General features: G+C 43.8%; 2 protein-coding genes across 2 annotated transcripts in view; one reads left to right on the top strand and one right to left on the bottom strand.

The window, feature by feature from the left end:
• Positions 1–3,715: 3,715 nt before the first annotated feature.
• TMEM126B (transmembrane protein 126B) lies at positions 3,716–12,025 on the bottom strand. The gene is made up of 5 exons (XM_056116125.1): positions 11,927–12,025; positions 8,163–8,284; positions 5,786–5,973; positions 4,288–4,399; positions 3,716–4,072 (listed from the first exon to the last, which is right to left on the bottom strand). Exons 1-5 carry the CDS (start codon positions 12,005–12,007, stop codon positions 3,889–3,891), a joined length of 687 nt encoding a protein of 228 aa, XP_055972100.1. The 5' UTR covers positions 12,008–12,025; the 3' UTR covers positions 3,716–3,888.
• Positions 12,026–13,323: 1,298 nt separating this feature from the next.
• The window catches only part of LOC130025504 (disks large 1 tumor suppressor protein-like), a 590,309-nt gene continuing 586,118 nt past the window's right edge, over positions 13,324–17,514 (top strand). Inside the window, exon 1 of the mRNA XM_056116434.1 lies at positions 13,324–13,805. Within this exon, the coding sequence (XP_055972409.1) occupies positions 13,787–13,805 (19 nt within the window). The 5' untranslated portion in view covers positions 13,324–13,786. The remainder of the gene's footprint in view (positions 13,806–17,514) is intronic.

Below are 17,514 nucleotides of genomic sequence, written 5' to 3'. Positions count from 1 at the left end.
AGTGCTTCCTGTAGGGTGAGAAGCTGATCATTGGAGGTCACACTGCTGACCCCCGCGTTCTCACATCCTTTTAGTTGTGAGGTCTGCTGGAGATTAGATCCCTTAACTGTGCTCTCACCTATCTTGCTGATACAGCCAGGTAACAGTGTCAGGAATCTCAGATAGGACAGCTGTGGATACCATGCTCAGCCTGCAGTGGCACCAGATACCAGCCTTGTGGCCTCATGTTTGTAATGCAGACACTTTAGCTACTAAGACTTGTCCTGGCCCAGTTCTTTATAGTATCTACAACAGTGAAATGTTCCTATAATGTTTTCAACTGAATTCAGCCTGATTTGTCAAAGAAATTCAGTATCTGTGCAGCCATGGGCTGTTGGATGCATCATCTGTGTGAATGGAACTATCAAGAATGCTATGTCATTAAAAAGCGCAAGTTAGACGTACATGTAATGAGTTTGAAAGATTCTTAAGTAACATGTCACTGTCACTGTCCTCCCGTTGTTCATCGATTTTCTCAAGCGGGCCCAGTAACATCTCCATCGTAAGACTTTGTTGTTACTGTGTTTGGCATATTGAATATATCACGGGGAGCTTGCCAGGCTCTGCCGTGCAGGCGAGATACTCTCGGTAGCTTGCCGGGCTCTCCGAGAGGGGCGGAGGAATCGAACTCGGGTCGGCCATGCTGGCTGCGTGCAAGGCAAATGCCCTACCGCTGTGCTATCGCTCCAGCCCTGTGCTATCGCTCCAGCCCTTAAGTAACATAAAAAGAAGAATTTCCAACACATGAAAAGATATTGTTTGTTTTAAAATGTATAAGATACAAAAGAATACTTCATGGAAAGAGGCATGCTGACTTGATGATGGAAAACTTAACCTTGGGAAACTTGGAAGGACTGACAAGTTTTGGTTATTCTATACTTTAGAAGCATTTGACGGGGGTATGGTGCCGCCAGCAGGTCAATCTGTACCTGTGAGGCGAGTGCATCAGCAGCTTGATGGCGCCTTCAGATTTCCAGATACCCCAAAATTGCTGCTGTGCCTTTGGCCAGACCCCAAAAACGTGGAGCAAAGTTTACCAAGAAAGTAAACAGCCAAAAGTTAGGTATGTGGGAAACACACCCACAAACCACCTCTGGCTCAGCTATATAATCGGAGGCATGGCCTCTCTGGTTCCTGATCGAACTGCTTAATGGCCATGATCCCAGAGACTCAGAAACGAATCTTGGAAACAGCGGCTTTAGGTAGAAATGCATCCGGTCCCTGCAGTAGGTTACCAGTGCTGGGCCAACCCAGGTGGGAATAGGTTTCGTGCCTTGGCCTGTTCCCCCTGGCAGCCAGTGGCTGCCATCCTCCAGAGGCCACTGGATAGTCAGGTTTGGGCCCCCAGTGACGAGACACACAGGGCCTCATGGGATGGAGGTGGAGCTGGGCTTGTCCTCCCCACCCCAACGAGATCCCAAGTTATCACCCATGAATGGCCTCTCTGGCTCCTGATCCAGCTGCTTAATGGCCATGATCCCAGAGACTCAGAAACAAATCTCAAAACCCAGTGACTTTTAGCAGAAATGCGTCCAGACCCCACAGTACGTTACTGTCACCGGGCCACTCCAGGGAGGAAAGGGTGTTGTCACTCCACCTGCTCCCTCTTGGTGGCTTGGTGGCTGTCATCCTCCAGAGGCCATTGGACAGTCAGACTTGGGCCCGCAGTGACGAAACTTGTTGGGCCTCATGGGATGGCGGGGGAGCCGGGCCTGTCCTCCCCTCCCCAACGAGACCCCAAGTCATTGCCCACGAATGGCCTCTCTGGCTCCTGATCAAGCTGCTTAATGGCCTTGATCCCAGAGACTCAGAAACAAATCTTGAAACCCAGCGGCTTTTGGCAGAAATGTGTCTGGACCCTGCAGTAGGTTACTGTCGCCGGACCACCCCAGGGGGGAAGGGTGCTGTCCCTCCGCCTGTTTCCCCCTGGCGACTCAGTGGCTACCATCCTCCAGAGGCCATTGGACAGTCAAGCTTGGGCCCGCAGTGAGGAAACTTGTTGGGCTTCACGGGATGGGGTGGAGCCGGGCCTGTCTTCCTCACCCCAATGAGACCACAAGTCATCGCCCACGAACGGCCTCTCTGGCTCCTGATCAAGCAGCTCAACAGCCACGATCCCAGAGACTCAGGAGCAAATCTCGAAACCCAGTGGCTTTTGGCAGAAATCTCTCCAGATTTAAGTGTTAAAACTTCGGAATTTCAAAATCACATGGCCCTACTGCAGCTACGCGACATCATATGATATTCATAACCAGCAATAGAACACAAATTGTCTATTGTTGCCCTTTCAGCATATCTGAGTGTTGGGGTAAAATCCCAAATAATAATGGTGGGTCTGGTGTCAAAATATTGAATGTAGTCAAAGTAGAGAGAGAGTAATGTGGAAATCATCTGCCCCACAGGTGGGGGGGAGGGTGTGGGATGGGGGATACTGGGATTTTTGGTGGTAGAGAATGGGCACTGGTGAAGGTACGGGTGTTTCACTGTATGACTGAGACTTAGACCCAAAAGCTTTGTAATTGCTCTCACGGTGATTCAATAAATAAAATTATAAAAAATGAAAAAAAAAAAGTAAGACAGAGTTCATGCACAATCCAATCAGCTAATCAGTGGCTGAATAAATAGCAGTACTCCTACAAAAAAAAAGGAAAAAAAAGAAGCATTTGAATGTTTAAGAAAGGACTCATACAGTCTTTACTAAATTTTTTTCAGAATTAAATATGAACACCAACAGTCTTGTTTCTCATCCCTCCCCCACTCCACCTCTCTCATGATCTGTTTCAGGAATGATGGATTACTAAGAATATAAAACCAGATGAATAATGAGACATTTTGTTTTAAACTCCTAAGAGTGTACACATTTCAGCTTGCTGCGTAATGATGCCATGAAGCACCTTGTCATTCTGCCTTTTCTGTCCTGGAGATCTCCAATGACTGTTTAATCTTACACAAATATATGACTAAAACAAGAATAATAAATTCTGGTGTTCGAGTCTACATTTTATTTTTTCATAAGACAGTGTTTATTTTCTAAACTAAGACAAATGTGTAGCTCAGGAATGACTATACAGGAACATGCTGGTGCATCTAAGTTTGGGAAAGGAAAAACCTAAATCCCTAGTGATTATATTACTGTATGACAAATAGATACTCAATTATAATTGAGTAATTAATTATAATTATATATAAATATATAATTACAATTAATTATAATTCATTAATAAGCACAGTGAAGCAGATAATTTGTTAATGATAAGAAGCTAGTAAATACTTTGAGTTTAGAATTTCGAGTAGAGAAATGCATTCTATGTTATCTCCACAACATCAGTAGGGCATTTGCCTTGCACGCAGCCAGCCTGGCCGAGCCGGGTTCGATTCCTACACCCCTCTCGGAGAGCCCAGCAAGCTACCAAGAGTATCTCACCCGCACGGCAAAGTCTGGCAAGCTACCCGTGACGTATTTAATATGCCAAACACAGTTACAACAAGCCTCAAAATGGAGACGTTATTTGGTCTGCTCCAGCAAATCGATGAACAATGGGAGGACAGTGACCCAGTGACCCCTCCACAACATGGGTTTTTTCAAAATGACTATTTAACTTCTTCAAAGTTTAGGTCAAATGTCACTTTTTTCCACATGGATTGCCTTTCTGCATACCTATTTCTACATAGAAAAGAAAAAAGCAACATTTATTCAGAATTACGAATGTTTATTGAATTCATGTTACACTAGGCAAAAGTAATAGAAACACACTGTCTATCCAGGGATCCTTTAAGTTTTTCAGCAGTAACTGAGTCCTCATTATAAAAAGTCAATTTTACTGACTTCGTAGTATTTTTATTCTTTGATTAGTCTTTATTTACAGTTTTCTCAACTGTACTTTCAAATGCTGCATAATGATTTAGACCAAGAACTATTCCGAAGATGATTTGAAAGGCTAGAGGTACTGCCATTACTTTTATCTGTGTTTGACAAAGCAACGTCCAGTGAAGTAAAACTCTTCCTTTTGGTGGCAATGGAACAGTATGATACCTAAAAAGGAAAAACAGTTTATCATGCCTCCATGAAAAGTTCATTAAGTCCTCTTACACTAATAATTTTCTTTCATTACTTTTCATATAGATAGCAAGAAGATTAAAACTATTTAAAATGCCAATTTCTGACTAAAATGTATTTAGTCTTAGCTAAAGAACAGTTTATTAACCTATACAATAACAAGCAAGAAAAAGGAAAACAGATGGACTTACTTGACTGCCAGGCGCCCACTTTTAGAAAAAGCCAAAGCACTGGGATACAAAACACCACATATTATGCCAACAAGTGAACTTCTCAGAGCACAATTTTCCTGGCTTATATTACCTGGAGAGAAGAAAAGTGCAAAGTTAGTTTCCATTTAAAACTCAAGACCAAGTACTATTAAGAGCATTTTACTGGTCTTAATAAGTAGACAAGCATAGTTATCTGTGTTGTCTTCAATCACAGTGAAACAGAAAGAATACCAGAAATTCAACCAGTGGCATATAATAAACACATTCCACTTAAAAAGCAATTTTATTGTATGTTACATAAAGGAGAGCCATCTCTAACATATGTAGCATTGTAGGTGCAATTTCAGGATGATGAACATTAAACTAGCATATGGAACATCTGGACTCTATTTGGTTTGAGGCCTGTCGTCTGATGCTAGCGATATATTCCCTACACTGCTGCACAGGAGACACATTCCCTGTCCTTTTGGTCAGTCACCAGGAAAGAAAGACAGTAAATATCTTGAGGAGTAATTTTAAGTGCACGAGTTTTTGAAAGCAAATTAGAAACCTAACCTATTCTGAAAGAACTCAGTGGGATTTACTTCTGATTCTGCACTCAGAGATTACTCTTGGTAGTGCTTGGGGGACCATATAAGAAGCCGGGGATCGAACCCAGGTCGGCCCCGTGCAAGGCAAATGCTCTATCAATTGTACTATTATTCTGGCCCCAGGGAAGAGATACTTAAACAAGGAGCAGACGAACAGGTATCAGGAGATCCATGAAATACTAGTGAAACTTAAGGGAAGGGGAGGATGAAGGAAATAATACTAGGTCATAGATGCCAAACACTATCTTAGGAATTTGACATACGCTATCTTTTAATTTTTACTACAGCTCTATGAGGTAAATGGTAATAGTCCTAATTGACAGATGAGACAAAAAAATCTGATCATAAATTGACTTGTTGAATACCACAAAACTGAAGTTGTGGGAGGCAGAGTTTGATATTTCCCCCACCCCACCCCTAGTGTATTATGTTGTTTCTTAGCATGTTTCTTAAACATCTACTAGTGTTGGTTATTTATCTGTAAAAAGAAGACACCTCAGACAGGAGATAGAAGGAAAGGCAGTTGCCCTGAATGTTGCTGACCCAAGTTTGATTCTTAGAATCCTATATACCCCTCCCCACCAGGAGGGATCCCTGAGCATAGAAGCAGGAGTAAGCCCTGAGCATCACTGGGGATGGCCCCCAAACAAAAAAGCAGAAACTGTCATACTTTGATCACATTAGATATAAGAACAGAACTGATATACTAATTAAGGAGTCAACATATTAAAAGGACTTAATGTTATAAACACATATGCACAAAAGAAGGGACGCCCTCCACCCCCACCTTCAAAAAAGAAAAAAGAGAGAAAATTATACTTAGTGTCATGCTAATGAGGAACTTTTTTTACACAGCCACATTATATACTGATGAATTAAAAATTTACCGGAATATAAAGGATCAGTTACAAGGAATTTGTAAGTAACCAAAGTAGACAAAAATGGAAGAGAGGCCAATGATGCATATGTCTTTAAAGTATCATGTTGAACCTTGAAGCAACTCCTGAAAATAAAGTTTGCCAATATTCCAGAGAAACCAGCTGTTGTTCCAAAGAATACTGTTCTTTTTAAAGTCCTAAAAGAAAAAAGGAAAAATTAAGTCTAACATTCCATTATTTTCTTTAATGAAGAAACCAATTTCATTTTTCAAACTGAAAATTGAAAACCTCTTTTCAAATTTAGTATTTTTATTGAATCACCCTCAGATACAGTTACAAAGTTTCAGCCATACAATCTTCCAACACTCTTCCCTCCACCAGTGTATTTCGGTACACTAGTGTACCAATATCCCCCATCCCGCTCCTGCCACAGCCCTCATAACCCCCTGTCCCCCCAGCCTGCCTTTATGGCAGGCTCTTCTCCCCTCCCTTTCCTCCTTCCCTCCCCCCCTTTTTCTCCCTCCCTCCCCCCACTCCCTCTTTCTCTCCCCTTCTGGACATTGTGGTCTGCAATACAGATACTGAGAGGCCATCGTGTTTGGTTCTTTATCCACTTTCAGCATACATCTCCCACACAGAGTGACCCCTTCCAACCATCACTGTCCTCATTGCTCCTTCTTTATCCCAGCTGACCTCTTCCCAGCCCTTGGATGTAAGTTTCCAACCGAGGACCATTCGTCCTACTGTATTTGGGTATTAGTCTCATACTATGATTTTTTAAAAAATGGATATATCAATTTCTAAATAATCATTTGTAATTTGATTTATTCAACCATCAAATGTCTCCTGAACACTTACTACAAGAAAGTTGTTTTTCAGGGGTTTAGTGGCTTGCATACAGGAGACCAGGGTTTGATCCCTGGAGCTGTTCCCCTCTACTCCCCCCCACAATATATACATGTATATATGGTATTTTCTATGTGTTGGGCAATAATAAAGCACACAAAACAAAATAAAATCCCACTGCTCAAGGAAACTGCATTCTAATAAGAGGATTATGAGTCCCTTTACAAGCATATCTAAGTTGTTTTAGATGTAGTTCTTTTAAAAAGAGAATAAATCTGACCACAAATGAAACTGTTCCAATGTAGCTCATTTTTTTGTAGCTAACTCAATCCAAAATGCTACTTTTTATACTAAAAGAATTTGTTTTAGGTCATCTGAAAAAAATATATAAATAAAAAGCTTGTTTAGATCTGATTAGACTATCTGGAAAATAACTATTTCTTAATTAGTTCAGATACATTTAAAATAATGTTGGGGATTTAAAGAGCATTATCCAAAGAGATCTGATTAGTCCAGTTTTACTTATTTTGACTCATACTCAAACTGATCAAATGTCTAAAATCAAAGATCCAACATCCTTTAATTTTATCCCTAAATCTACGAGATTGTCAAATAGTAATAAAAGACTTCATGTACATCACTGAAGCTACATTCCTTTCTTGCCAAACTCAGCTCTATGGCTGAGGTAATTCTAAAATGAATTTATTTACAGCACATCAATTAAATCTAAGTAGCCTCCCAAATGGTTTTTAAATTCGGAGCAATAGCACAGTGGTAGGGCATTTGCCTTGCATGCAGCCAACTTGGCCGACCTGAGTTCGATTCCTCCGCCCCTCTCAGAGAGCTCGTCAAACTACTGAGAGCATCTCTCCCGCACAGCAAAGTCTGGCAAGCTACCTGTGACGTATTCGATATGCCAAACACAGTAACAACAAGTCTCACAACAGAGACGTTACTGGACCCTTTCAAGCAAATCAATGAATGGTAGGATAGGACAGTGCTACTAAAAAATTAAATTTAAATTAATTTTTTGTTTTTAAATTAAATTCAATCGAAATATGCCAAGCGCAGTAACAACAAAGTCTCCAATAGAGACATTACTGGGCCCGCTCGAGCAAATCAATGAACAACGTGAGGACAGTGACAGTGACAGTGACAAATTAAATTCAAAAGCATTTACTGCAAAAATGACATTTTAATAATTTTGTCCATTGTTCAAAGGGTGGTGCTGGGAGTGGGGGAAAAGTTTATTGTATCAGGGTTGGCAGTCAGGGTTTCAAATGTGTTAGGCATGTGCTCTCCCATTTGAACTAACTCGGCTCATTTTTGTCATTTTTTTAAGAAGCAAAATAAATTATTCAATGTCCCAATATTCCAACAAATCACTGACTTCACCAGTACGTTTCCTCCCAGTTCTTAATTTTATAATTTTTTTCATTATCAAATTAATAACATTAGAGGATTTAAGATATCCAGAAATAGTGACAATACAGAAAATGAGCAAATAAATTTATCAAGCTTTCAGTCTGGTATCTCTTACTTTTCATTTCTAAGGTATTCCAATTTCTTTTCTATGAATTCAAAAATCACTGTTCTTCTGAGCATTCCATCTCCCAGAGAAAGGCTGGGCTGACCATGTGTATATGCTGCCCCCGTAAGGCCCTAGAAAACACAAAATTTAAGAAATATCACTTGATACTAATACCAAATTGGAAGTTCTAGAGATTTAATTTAAAGTCTAATAACATGTCAGATACAGTCATCTGTTTTTATATACCTTCAGCTGACTCTTGTTGTTATTATTTTTGGCATATAGAATACGTCACGGGTAGCTTGCCAGGCTTTGCCATGCAGGCAAGATACTCTCGGTAGCTTGCCGGGCTCTCTGAGACGAGCAGAAATCGGACACAGGCCGGCTGCCTGCAAGGCAAATGCCTCCAGCTCTCTGGGCTGGAGCGAAGCACAGTGGGTTGGGTGTTTGCCTTGCACGCGGCCGACCAAGATTTGATTCCTCTGCCCCTCTTGGAGAGCCTGGCAAGCTCCCGGTGGCGTATTCGATATGCCATAAACAGTAACAAGTCTCACAATGGAGGCGTTACTGGCGCCCGCTGGAGCAAATCGATGAACAACAGGACAGTGCTACAGTGCTAAGTTGACTCTATCAACATTCAGCAAACTTATTATCAATGACTTTTTCTTTATATGGGTATTGCTGCTGGTACTGGTGGTGCGGAATTCAGTTTTCAGATGGAACTCAAGAGTTTTCCACATACTGGATATTGTTCTACCACACAAACCTCCTCCACATCCTGTCAACAACGCCTTTTTTGATTCATATAGTAGCTCTGAGAAACTGGTGGGATAATTATCAAACCTGTGCATTCGCGGCCGCGCGACATTTTATTATCTCATTCCTACTTTGGACAAACTGGCAGGTTACCGAATGTAACCTGCCCACATGGCAGAGTCTGGCAAACTCCCCGTGGCGTACCCAATATGCCAAATACCTGTAACAACGATGGGTCTCATTCTCCTAATCCTGAAAGAGCCTTGAATATGGCACTTTTTAAAAAATATCAGGGCTAGGACGAAGGAGACAATCGACGAACAACAGGATGGTCGTGATCGTGATGGTGCTTAAAACTAATTCCAGAAAGGTCTACAGTGGCCTGGTCCTTTGTTGTCTTCCTCCCCATAGCTTTTTCAGAGAAGGAAAGCTGGGAATTGGAAAGTCAGTACTTGTTGACAATTATTCTCTCAATCCTGGCAAATCTGCCGTCAGAGATCCCTGGCACCATAAGAGGAAAGCTGTCAGATATCCGACAGCCGGTCTGCAGGCTCCTCACTGAACTCTGCAACTAAAGAGTGGTAAATCCCAACAAGTACTTGTCTATGCACTGAAGTAGCCCCTGGTGAGCTCTACAACCAGAATGTGCTCAAGAACAGCTAACTAGTTTGACACTCAGTGAGCATTTTGGCCAAGTACATGAGCACCATAGCTGTTGTGCAATCCCTTATAAGTGGGACTTTCAGTCACAGAAGCAGCATCAACAGAAGAAAGGAACAAAGCAAATAAAATAAAAATTAATATACTTAAAAAAAAGCCTAAACTCAATTTGGACATTGTTTCCAGTTTGAGTTTCTTGAAGATGGAGCAGGGCAAAGACTGTCTAGGAGAATCATGAGAGAACATCAGAAATCGAGACAAGAGCTATAGACAGGTTAAGAGTTACATTGTTTTCTAGTAGCAGGAGGTGGAGGTAGGACTTTTGCTGGAAATTGCTATGTGCAATACCAGAGAGCCCAGAACCATGGCCCTAGGCTTGAAAAATTTCAAAGGCTTAGCCAGTAGCCTCCTAACAGAAAACCAATGATTTTGTACATTTCTGAAAAGTCTTCTAAATAACATAGTGACATTTTCTGCCACACAGTATAATAGGATTTTAAATTAGTCAATGAATAGGTTAAAAGGTCTACTGCTCTTCACACATTTAACCAACTTCTATTGTTGGAACAGCTTTTATAGGTAAGGGCACAGATTCTCAAATCTCAATAGTCTTAGGGAAAAAAGTAGAATAAGCATATTAAATACCCAAGACATTAAATAAATCAGTAATTCTCTATGTTTTGTTTTGGGGCCACATTCTGCTGGGCTGCGTCTGTGCTCAGGGATCAAATGTAGGTGGGCTGCATACAAGGCAAGTGCCTTTCCCTCTGTACAATCTCTTCAGGCAAAAGCAGTCATTCTTAACCTCTAGTGCACATAAAATTCATAAGGGGGCTTATCTGAATGCAGTCTCTTGAGCTCTCTTCTGAGACACATGGATTCAGCATAAACAGGGTGAAGTCTACGAGAATGGGTGTGCTATAATTTTTTCTTTTCCAGGCTACCTCCATGTGAGGTATGTGTTCTACCACTGAGCCACATCCCTGGCACTGAAGGTGTTTTAATAGCACCATGATATTCTGATACAAAGTGAATGACACTGTGATACTCACTTGTTGAGTAAGTGATAGGTAACAATCCTAATAAAGAAAGGCTAATTCATTTATACCCCAGGAAGCAACATTCTGCAGATTCCTCTGAATCTTAACATGGTATCATACAGTGAAAAATAATGGATGTTTCTTCCCTGAACCAAGCTCAACCCAGTTCTTTCACTCTCTCTGTCGTGTGTCCACGTGTGTGGTGTGGAGTCGTATGGATGACACAGCAAGTGTGGGGACCACGCAGTATTGGGACTCAAACCTGGTGGGTTGCATTAACCCCTATAGTATCTCTCTGGCGTCCGCCACTAAGATTTCTTTAAATATTCAGGCAAGACAGAGGGGGGAAAAGAGAAAATATTTTACAAATCATTTCTTTAGTCATTTGTTTCTCTCTGATATCTAGGTGGAAAATTAAAAATGTTTTGCTATCATCCAATTCATTCGCTTAAGTACCTTATTCCACACAAAGAAAACCTCTAGGCAATGTCTGCTACCAACTTTTTATTTTGTCTACACCTTCACCTGAAAGGGAATAGATAGACAAGATTATGCTCCTAACATACTGAAACAGGACTGGAAATAACGAGAGCCCGGGGTTTGGAAAACTGTTATTAAAGCAGAAAAGTAGGCCGGTAATTTTCAGACAGAATTTTAAACTGGTATGGAAACGTAGAACCTCTTTCTTAATCAGCATGTTAATTAAAATGAGTCCAGGGCCACTCAGCTTGTTTTCAGGACAAGTGCATGCATCTATGCTTGTATTTTGCAAAACGAAGGCGGTTCCGCCGTGCTTTTGCGTACTTCACCCGAGTCTCAATGCTATTCAAGATTCCGACAGACAGACAGACAGACCCCAGCAGCAACTCAAGAAGAAGTCGGGAACCCTCCACTCGGCCGGAGGGGTGCCAGGTAATCGAAACTCAGAATGAGTGTGCATTAAAACAAATCAAAACAGTCGAACAATCTTGGCCAGGGGACGCGTGCAAAGGTTTCCCAGAGTGAGCGGCACTGAAGCAAATCCACCAAAGAGAATCCGGCAGGGCAGGAGAATCGGGGGAGCAACGCTGGCCCAAGGAATCATTCTAAGTCGAAAGACGGCAGGGAAAGGCACGGCGATTCGGGCGGGACGGACTGCAAGCCCCGACGCCCCCTTCGTCTCTCTCCGCAGCCTGCGGGCGTCCCTGCAACCCCCCCGGGCTCGGGAGCCGAACCCGTGGCCTTTCCGAAACTCCCTCTCACAGGCATGCCGGAAACATCCGCCAAACTCAGCGGCCGCAGAAACCCGGACCCAAGCCATCGCGGCCTCGCGCCTACCTGGGGCTCTTCCTCGGCGCCCACGGGCGCCACACTCGGACTCCTCAGGCCAAGCCGAGGCTCCCGCCCCAGCGCCGCCATCTTGGCGGCTCACGTGACCGGAGGTGGGCGGGGCCCGCCCGGCCCAGTCAAAAGCCGCGCCCTCCACCCTGGCTGGGATTGGACGGAGCCCCAGCAAGGGCGGCCACTCATTGGCTCCGCGGGTGCCGGCGGGGACCCGCCCCCGCCGCCTGTTCGGCCGGCCCGCCCCTCGCGGTGTGTCAGCGCCTCGTCTCGGCCCGCGGGCTTGGCGGGTGGGCGGCGCGGGGCTCCGGGGCGCGCTCCGCTTCGCTCCGGGCGGCGTCGGTAGCCGGCGCCCCGCCGCCCCGCAGCCCCTCCGCCGCAGGCCGGGTCTGTGTCCTAAAGCTCCGGCCTCCGGGTCCCGAACCGGCCGTGGGAGCGGCCGTGTGGCTCCGCTCCCCGCCCTCAGGCCCCTCAGCCCCCTCAGCCCCCTCAGAGCCCATCCCCGCCGCCCGCGGGCGCGGGACCGGAGAGCCGTTGGCCCGCCGTCCGTCGGAGACACCGCGCAGCGCGGGCTGGGGGAGGGCCCCGCGCGCAGGCACGCACCCCCTTCCGAGCCAGGTCTCAGTCAGACCCGCACCCCGCCCCGGCCCGCCCGGCTCGGCGCCTGGCAGGAGCAGACCCGAGAGTTACATAATTTCTCGTGCTGTGCTGCCGCCGCCGAGGAAGCAGCCCGGCGCGTGCAGGGGCGCGACGTCTCCGCGCTCCCGTCCCGGGGAACGGGGTGCGGGCCGAGGGGCCCCGCCGCGGGAGCGGGTTTGCCGGTCGGGCCGCGGCAGGAAGGTGGGGCGTCGGGGGCGGGCCAGGGAGGTGGACGCCGCGCCGATGAAGCGCCGGGCTCCGGGCGGCCGGGCGCCGGGTGCCCCGCGGCTGCGCGCCCGCCCCCGCCTGCAGCGGCCCCGGGAGCGGCTCCGGGCGCGGGTCTGATCCGGGCCGAGGCTCGCGGCCCCCGGACGGCGGCCGAGGGAGGCCCGCGGTGGCCGACTCGGGGAGGAACTCGGCGTCGCCAACTCATCCTGCATCAAGTGCCCTAGAGTCGCGCTGTCCCTTTAATGTCCGCACGCCAGGGGATCGCGTCCCTTCCTCTCAGTCCTGTTAGTCCAGGGCGAGGATCCGAACCGCGGGAACCCTTGGCGCCAGCCCGAGGGGCTTGGAGGGCGCGGACCCGCGAACTGCAAGTGACAGCCGGCTGGCCCCGGAGTGCCTGAGCGAGCGAGCCCCGGAACCTCTGGGCGCTGCCCCGGAGCACTCCCCACACCTTTCAGAGACCACCCGCAAGCAGGCTGATTTTCCAAGTATTGGTGTGTGTTAGAGTGTGTGGGGTGGGGGTGGCTTCGATTTTTGCCGGAGAGAATCGCCGATCATGGTCATCCACCAGCTCATCTTGGATGCTGATTCTGTAGAGTAAGGAGACAGCTGTGCCAAAGTGGCTTGTGCCTTACTTGAACAAGTCATGGAACATTCCAAAATGCTGCCAGAAGAGGAGTTGTATGCTCGCATCCTAGGCTTGCAATAATTTCCTCAGCTGTTAAAAAAAAATAAGCATTTTATAAAAATTGAACAACTGCAACAACTGCAGGGTTGTTTTTTCCTCTAAACTCTGTGGGCAGTGAGTGTCAAAAGTTTCACTGTGGAAACAACATCCTCGTTTTCTTTATCTGAAGTAGAAGACAGCTTGGCTTTCAAAACCGCACAGTGAAGTGGTTTGCAACAGTTACCTGGCTCCTGGCCTCAGTCCATCTGGATCAAGTTGAGACCTGAAAAGAGATCTTGAATTGGTGGCAGTGAAAAGATCCAAGAATGCCAGTCAGGAAGAAAGGTGGGCTATGAGGCTTCCTATTCACAGTTCTCCCTTTTCTTGGTTCTGAGATTAGCGATCTAGACTGAATTCTATTTGAGAGTTATATACTGCCGTGGCTTGGGGAAATAATTGTCATTGTGCCTTTTTGGTAGTAAATATCGTTGATATTTGCTAAGGTAAAGTAAAATATAAAGTAGGATCATAAATTTAATTTCTGATTTCAGAAATTGGGTTGCCTAAATCACCTGTTTGTAGTTAGACTGGATTCAATTAAGTAGAATTGGTTTTAGTTTGTTTTCTCATCTTATTAGAAATTTCTCTTAGACATTCTTTCAAAAAAGAAATGTACTGTGGAGCTTTTTCTTATGCAATTAATATTTGTCAAGGTCATTGCATAATGTAAAGGTAATTTTTTCTGCACTGAACAACTTATAACTATTTTTATTAAAAATAGATTTCATATTTGTGTTTATTTAAAGTGTAAATCTTCACTTCTATGATGAAACACAACTTGTTAACTCTTCTCTATTTCCAGATGCATGCATTACTCAGTAACATGATTGGCAAGTTCCCTAAGCCTGACAAAGACCTGATTTTCCCCACTACCTTGAATTCACCAATATCCAGTGGGTTCCTGAGGTATAGTTTAATATAGGTCAGACTTTGGAAATTCACTTTTAGCTTGGATTTACCCCAGAGTACTTTGTTCTGAAAGACCCTAGTGAAAACTTAAAAAAAAAAAAAGCTATGGAGTATAAGATCAACTACAAAGTGGTTTTGTTGAGAGATTTTTGAATCAAAATTTATATTACCATCATACATATACTATAATGTGCTAGGAGAGACCCAAATGTTGACTGAGTTATAATCTAATCTAAACTCAGGGTTCATATTTGGCTCTCTGTGATGCTTAAGTTCTGTACCGGTGGATTTGGAAGATTCATTGAGACATGCTTTATACAACTGATATCTGTAATGATGAATAATGGTATATAAAACATTTGAAAAGCCTAGTAATTGTTCTTTTGTACGCTGTGATTTAAGACTGGGATTGTTTCCTTTTCCCACTCTTCCATAATATTAATGAAAGTTGTCAACTTCATGAGAATTTGGAATCACACCTGTCCAGACAAGATACAACTGATTATCTAAAAATAAGAATGGTTGTTTGAGAATATAGCCAATAAATGATATGGCTCTTTGACTTAGCTTGCTCGTGTTTTCATTATTTCTGCCATTTATTGTTCATTTGGGGCTACTATATTTTCTATACAAAATTAACTATTTTCTAACTAAATTAAATTAAACATATGGGTTTAGTTTAAACATATTGTGTGTGTGTGTGCATGTGAGACAGAGGTTAAAGGAGTGGAGGAAGTGAGGGTGTAAGTTTGAAGGAAGGAATGGGAGGGAAACAGAGAGGAGAGAAAGATGTGTCCAGGAAGGACAAGGAAGGACAATTGACGTTCCAGGTATAACCTAAGTTGCAGAGTGAACTCTAAAGTGCGTAAGATTAGCAATATGAGCTTTGTAGGAGTTCTCTCTTTAAGGTAAGTTGGCAAAAAGTTTCTTATTTATTACTGAAAATCATACTTTTTTTAACTTATGAATTATTTTATGAAATTTATTTATTTATTTTTAATTTTTATTAGTGAAACACCATGATTTCATATTTGCGTTTGTGAGGTACAGTTGTAGACTTACAAGTTTTTGTGCTTGGGTTTCAGTTATACAATGATCAAGTACCCGTCCCTCCACCAGTGCCCATTCCCCACCACCAATGAACCTAGTATACTTCCCTCCCCCACCCTCCCATCCCACCCTGCCTCTGTGGCAGGGCATTCCCTTTTGTTCTCTCTCCCCTTTTGGGTGCTGCGGTTTGCAAAAAAGGCATTGAGTGGCAATCATGTTTGGTCTATAGTCTACTTTCAGCGTGCATCTTCCATCCTGGGAGGATCCTCCCAGTACCCTTTACTTGATGCTCCCTTCTCTATCTGAGCTGCCTTTTCCCCTAGCATGTGTGGCTGGCCTTCATCCAATGGAGTGAACCTCTTAGTACTTATCTCGACTATTATTGGATGTTAGTCTCCTATTTTGTTACTTTATATTCTGCAGATGAATGCAATCTTTTTACGTCTGTCCCTCTCTTTCTGATTCATTTCACTTAGCATGATACTTTCCATGTAGTACCACTTGTATGTAAATTTCATGACTTCATCTTTTCTAACAGCTGCATAGTACTCCATTGTGTAGATGTACCAAAGTTTCTTTAACCAGTCATCTCTTCTCGGGCACTGGGTTTTTTTTTTTTTTCAGATTTTGGCTATTGTGAACAGTGCAACAATGAACATAGAAGTGAAGATGTTATTTCGACTATAATTTTTTGCCTCTCCGGAATATATTCCCAGGAGTGGTATTGCTGGGTCAAATGGGAGCTCAATTTCTAATTTTTTGAGAATCGTCCATACTGTTTTCCAAAAGGGCTAAACCAGTTGGCATTCCCACAAGCAGTGAAAGAGAGTCCCTTTCTTGCCACATCCGTGCCAACATCGGTTGCTTTTGTTCTTTTGGATGTGGGCCAGTCCCTGTGGTGTGAGATGATATCTTATTGTTGTTTTGATCTGCATCTCCCTGATGATTAGTGATGTAGAGCATTTTCTCATGTGCCTTTTTGCCATTCGTATTTCTTTTTTAAGAAAGTTTCTGTTCATTTTGTCGCCCCATTTTTTGATGGGGTTGGATGTTTTCTTCTTGTGGAGTTCAACCAGTGCTTTGTATATCCTTGATATCAACCCCTTATTAGATGGGTATTGGATGAATATCCTTTCCCATTCTGTAGATTGTCTTTGCATTTTGGTCACTGTATCATTTGAGGTACAGAAGCTTCTTAATTTAAGATAGTCCCATTTGTTTATCTCTGTTTCCACTTGGTTGGTCAGTGGAGTGTCGTCTTTGAAGATAACGTTAGCCTCAATGTCGTGGAGGGTTTTGGCAACCTTGTCTTCAATGTACCTTATGGATTTTGGCCTGATGTTGAAACCTTTAATCTATTTTGATCTGACTTTTGTGCGTGGTGTTAGGTCGAGGTCTAAGCCTATTTTTTTTGCATGTGTTTGTCCAGTTAATGCCAGCATCATTTGTTGAAGACGCTTTCCTTGCTCCACTTCACATTTCTTGCGGTATTTATGTTGGAAAAGCTAGATTAAATGCAAATGTTAACTAACTGCAAACAATACTGTTTTCTCTGAACCGTTTATTGTTTAGTATATCTTATGGACCTGAGCGATAGACAGTAGGTAGGGCATTTGCTTTGCACATGGCCGACCTGAGTTCAATTCCTCTGTCCCTCTCGGAGAGCCCGGCAAGCTACCAAGAGTATCCTGCCCACATGGCAGAGTCTGGCAAGCTCCCCGTGACATATTCGATATGCCAAAAAACAGTAACAACAAGTCTCACAATGGAGAGGTTACTGGTGCCCGCTGAAGCAAATCAATGTACAATGGGAGGACAGTACTGATATCTTATTAAAATAAAATTTTATAAGATATGCAAAATTATTTTTGTTTTGGGACCTCACCTGACAGTGCTTAGGGCTTACTTCTGCCTCTGTGCTCAGGGATCACTCCTGGAGGAACTCTGAGAACCATATGTGGTGTCAGGGATTGAATCTATGTTAGTCATATGCAAGGCAAGTTCTCGTTGTACTATTGCTTTTCCCCCAAGATAC

This window comes from Sorex fumeus, unplaced genomic scaffold (assembly GCF_029834395.1).
Source record: "Sorex fumeus unplaced genomic scaffold, SorFum_2.1 ptg000030l, whole genome shotgun sequence".
NCBI classification, from domain to species: Eukaryota; Metazoa; Chordata; class Mammalia; order Eulipotyphla; family Soricidae; genus Sorex; species Sorex fumeus.
The sequence above is the reverse complement of the archived record's forward strand: the minus strand, read 5'-3'. Positions and strand labels throughout refer to the sequence as shown.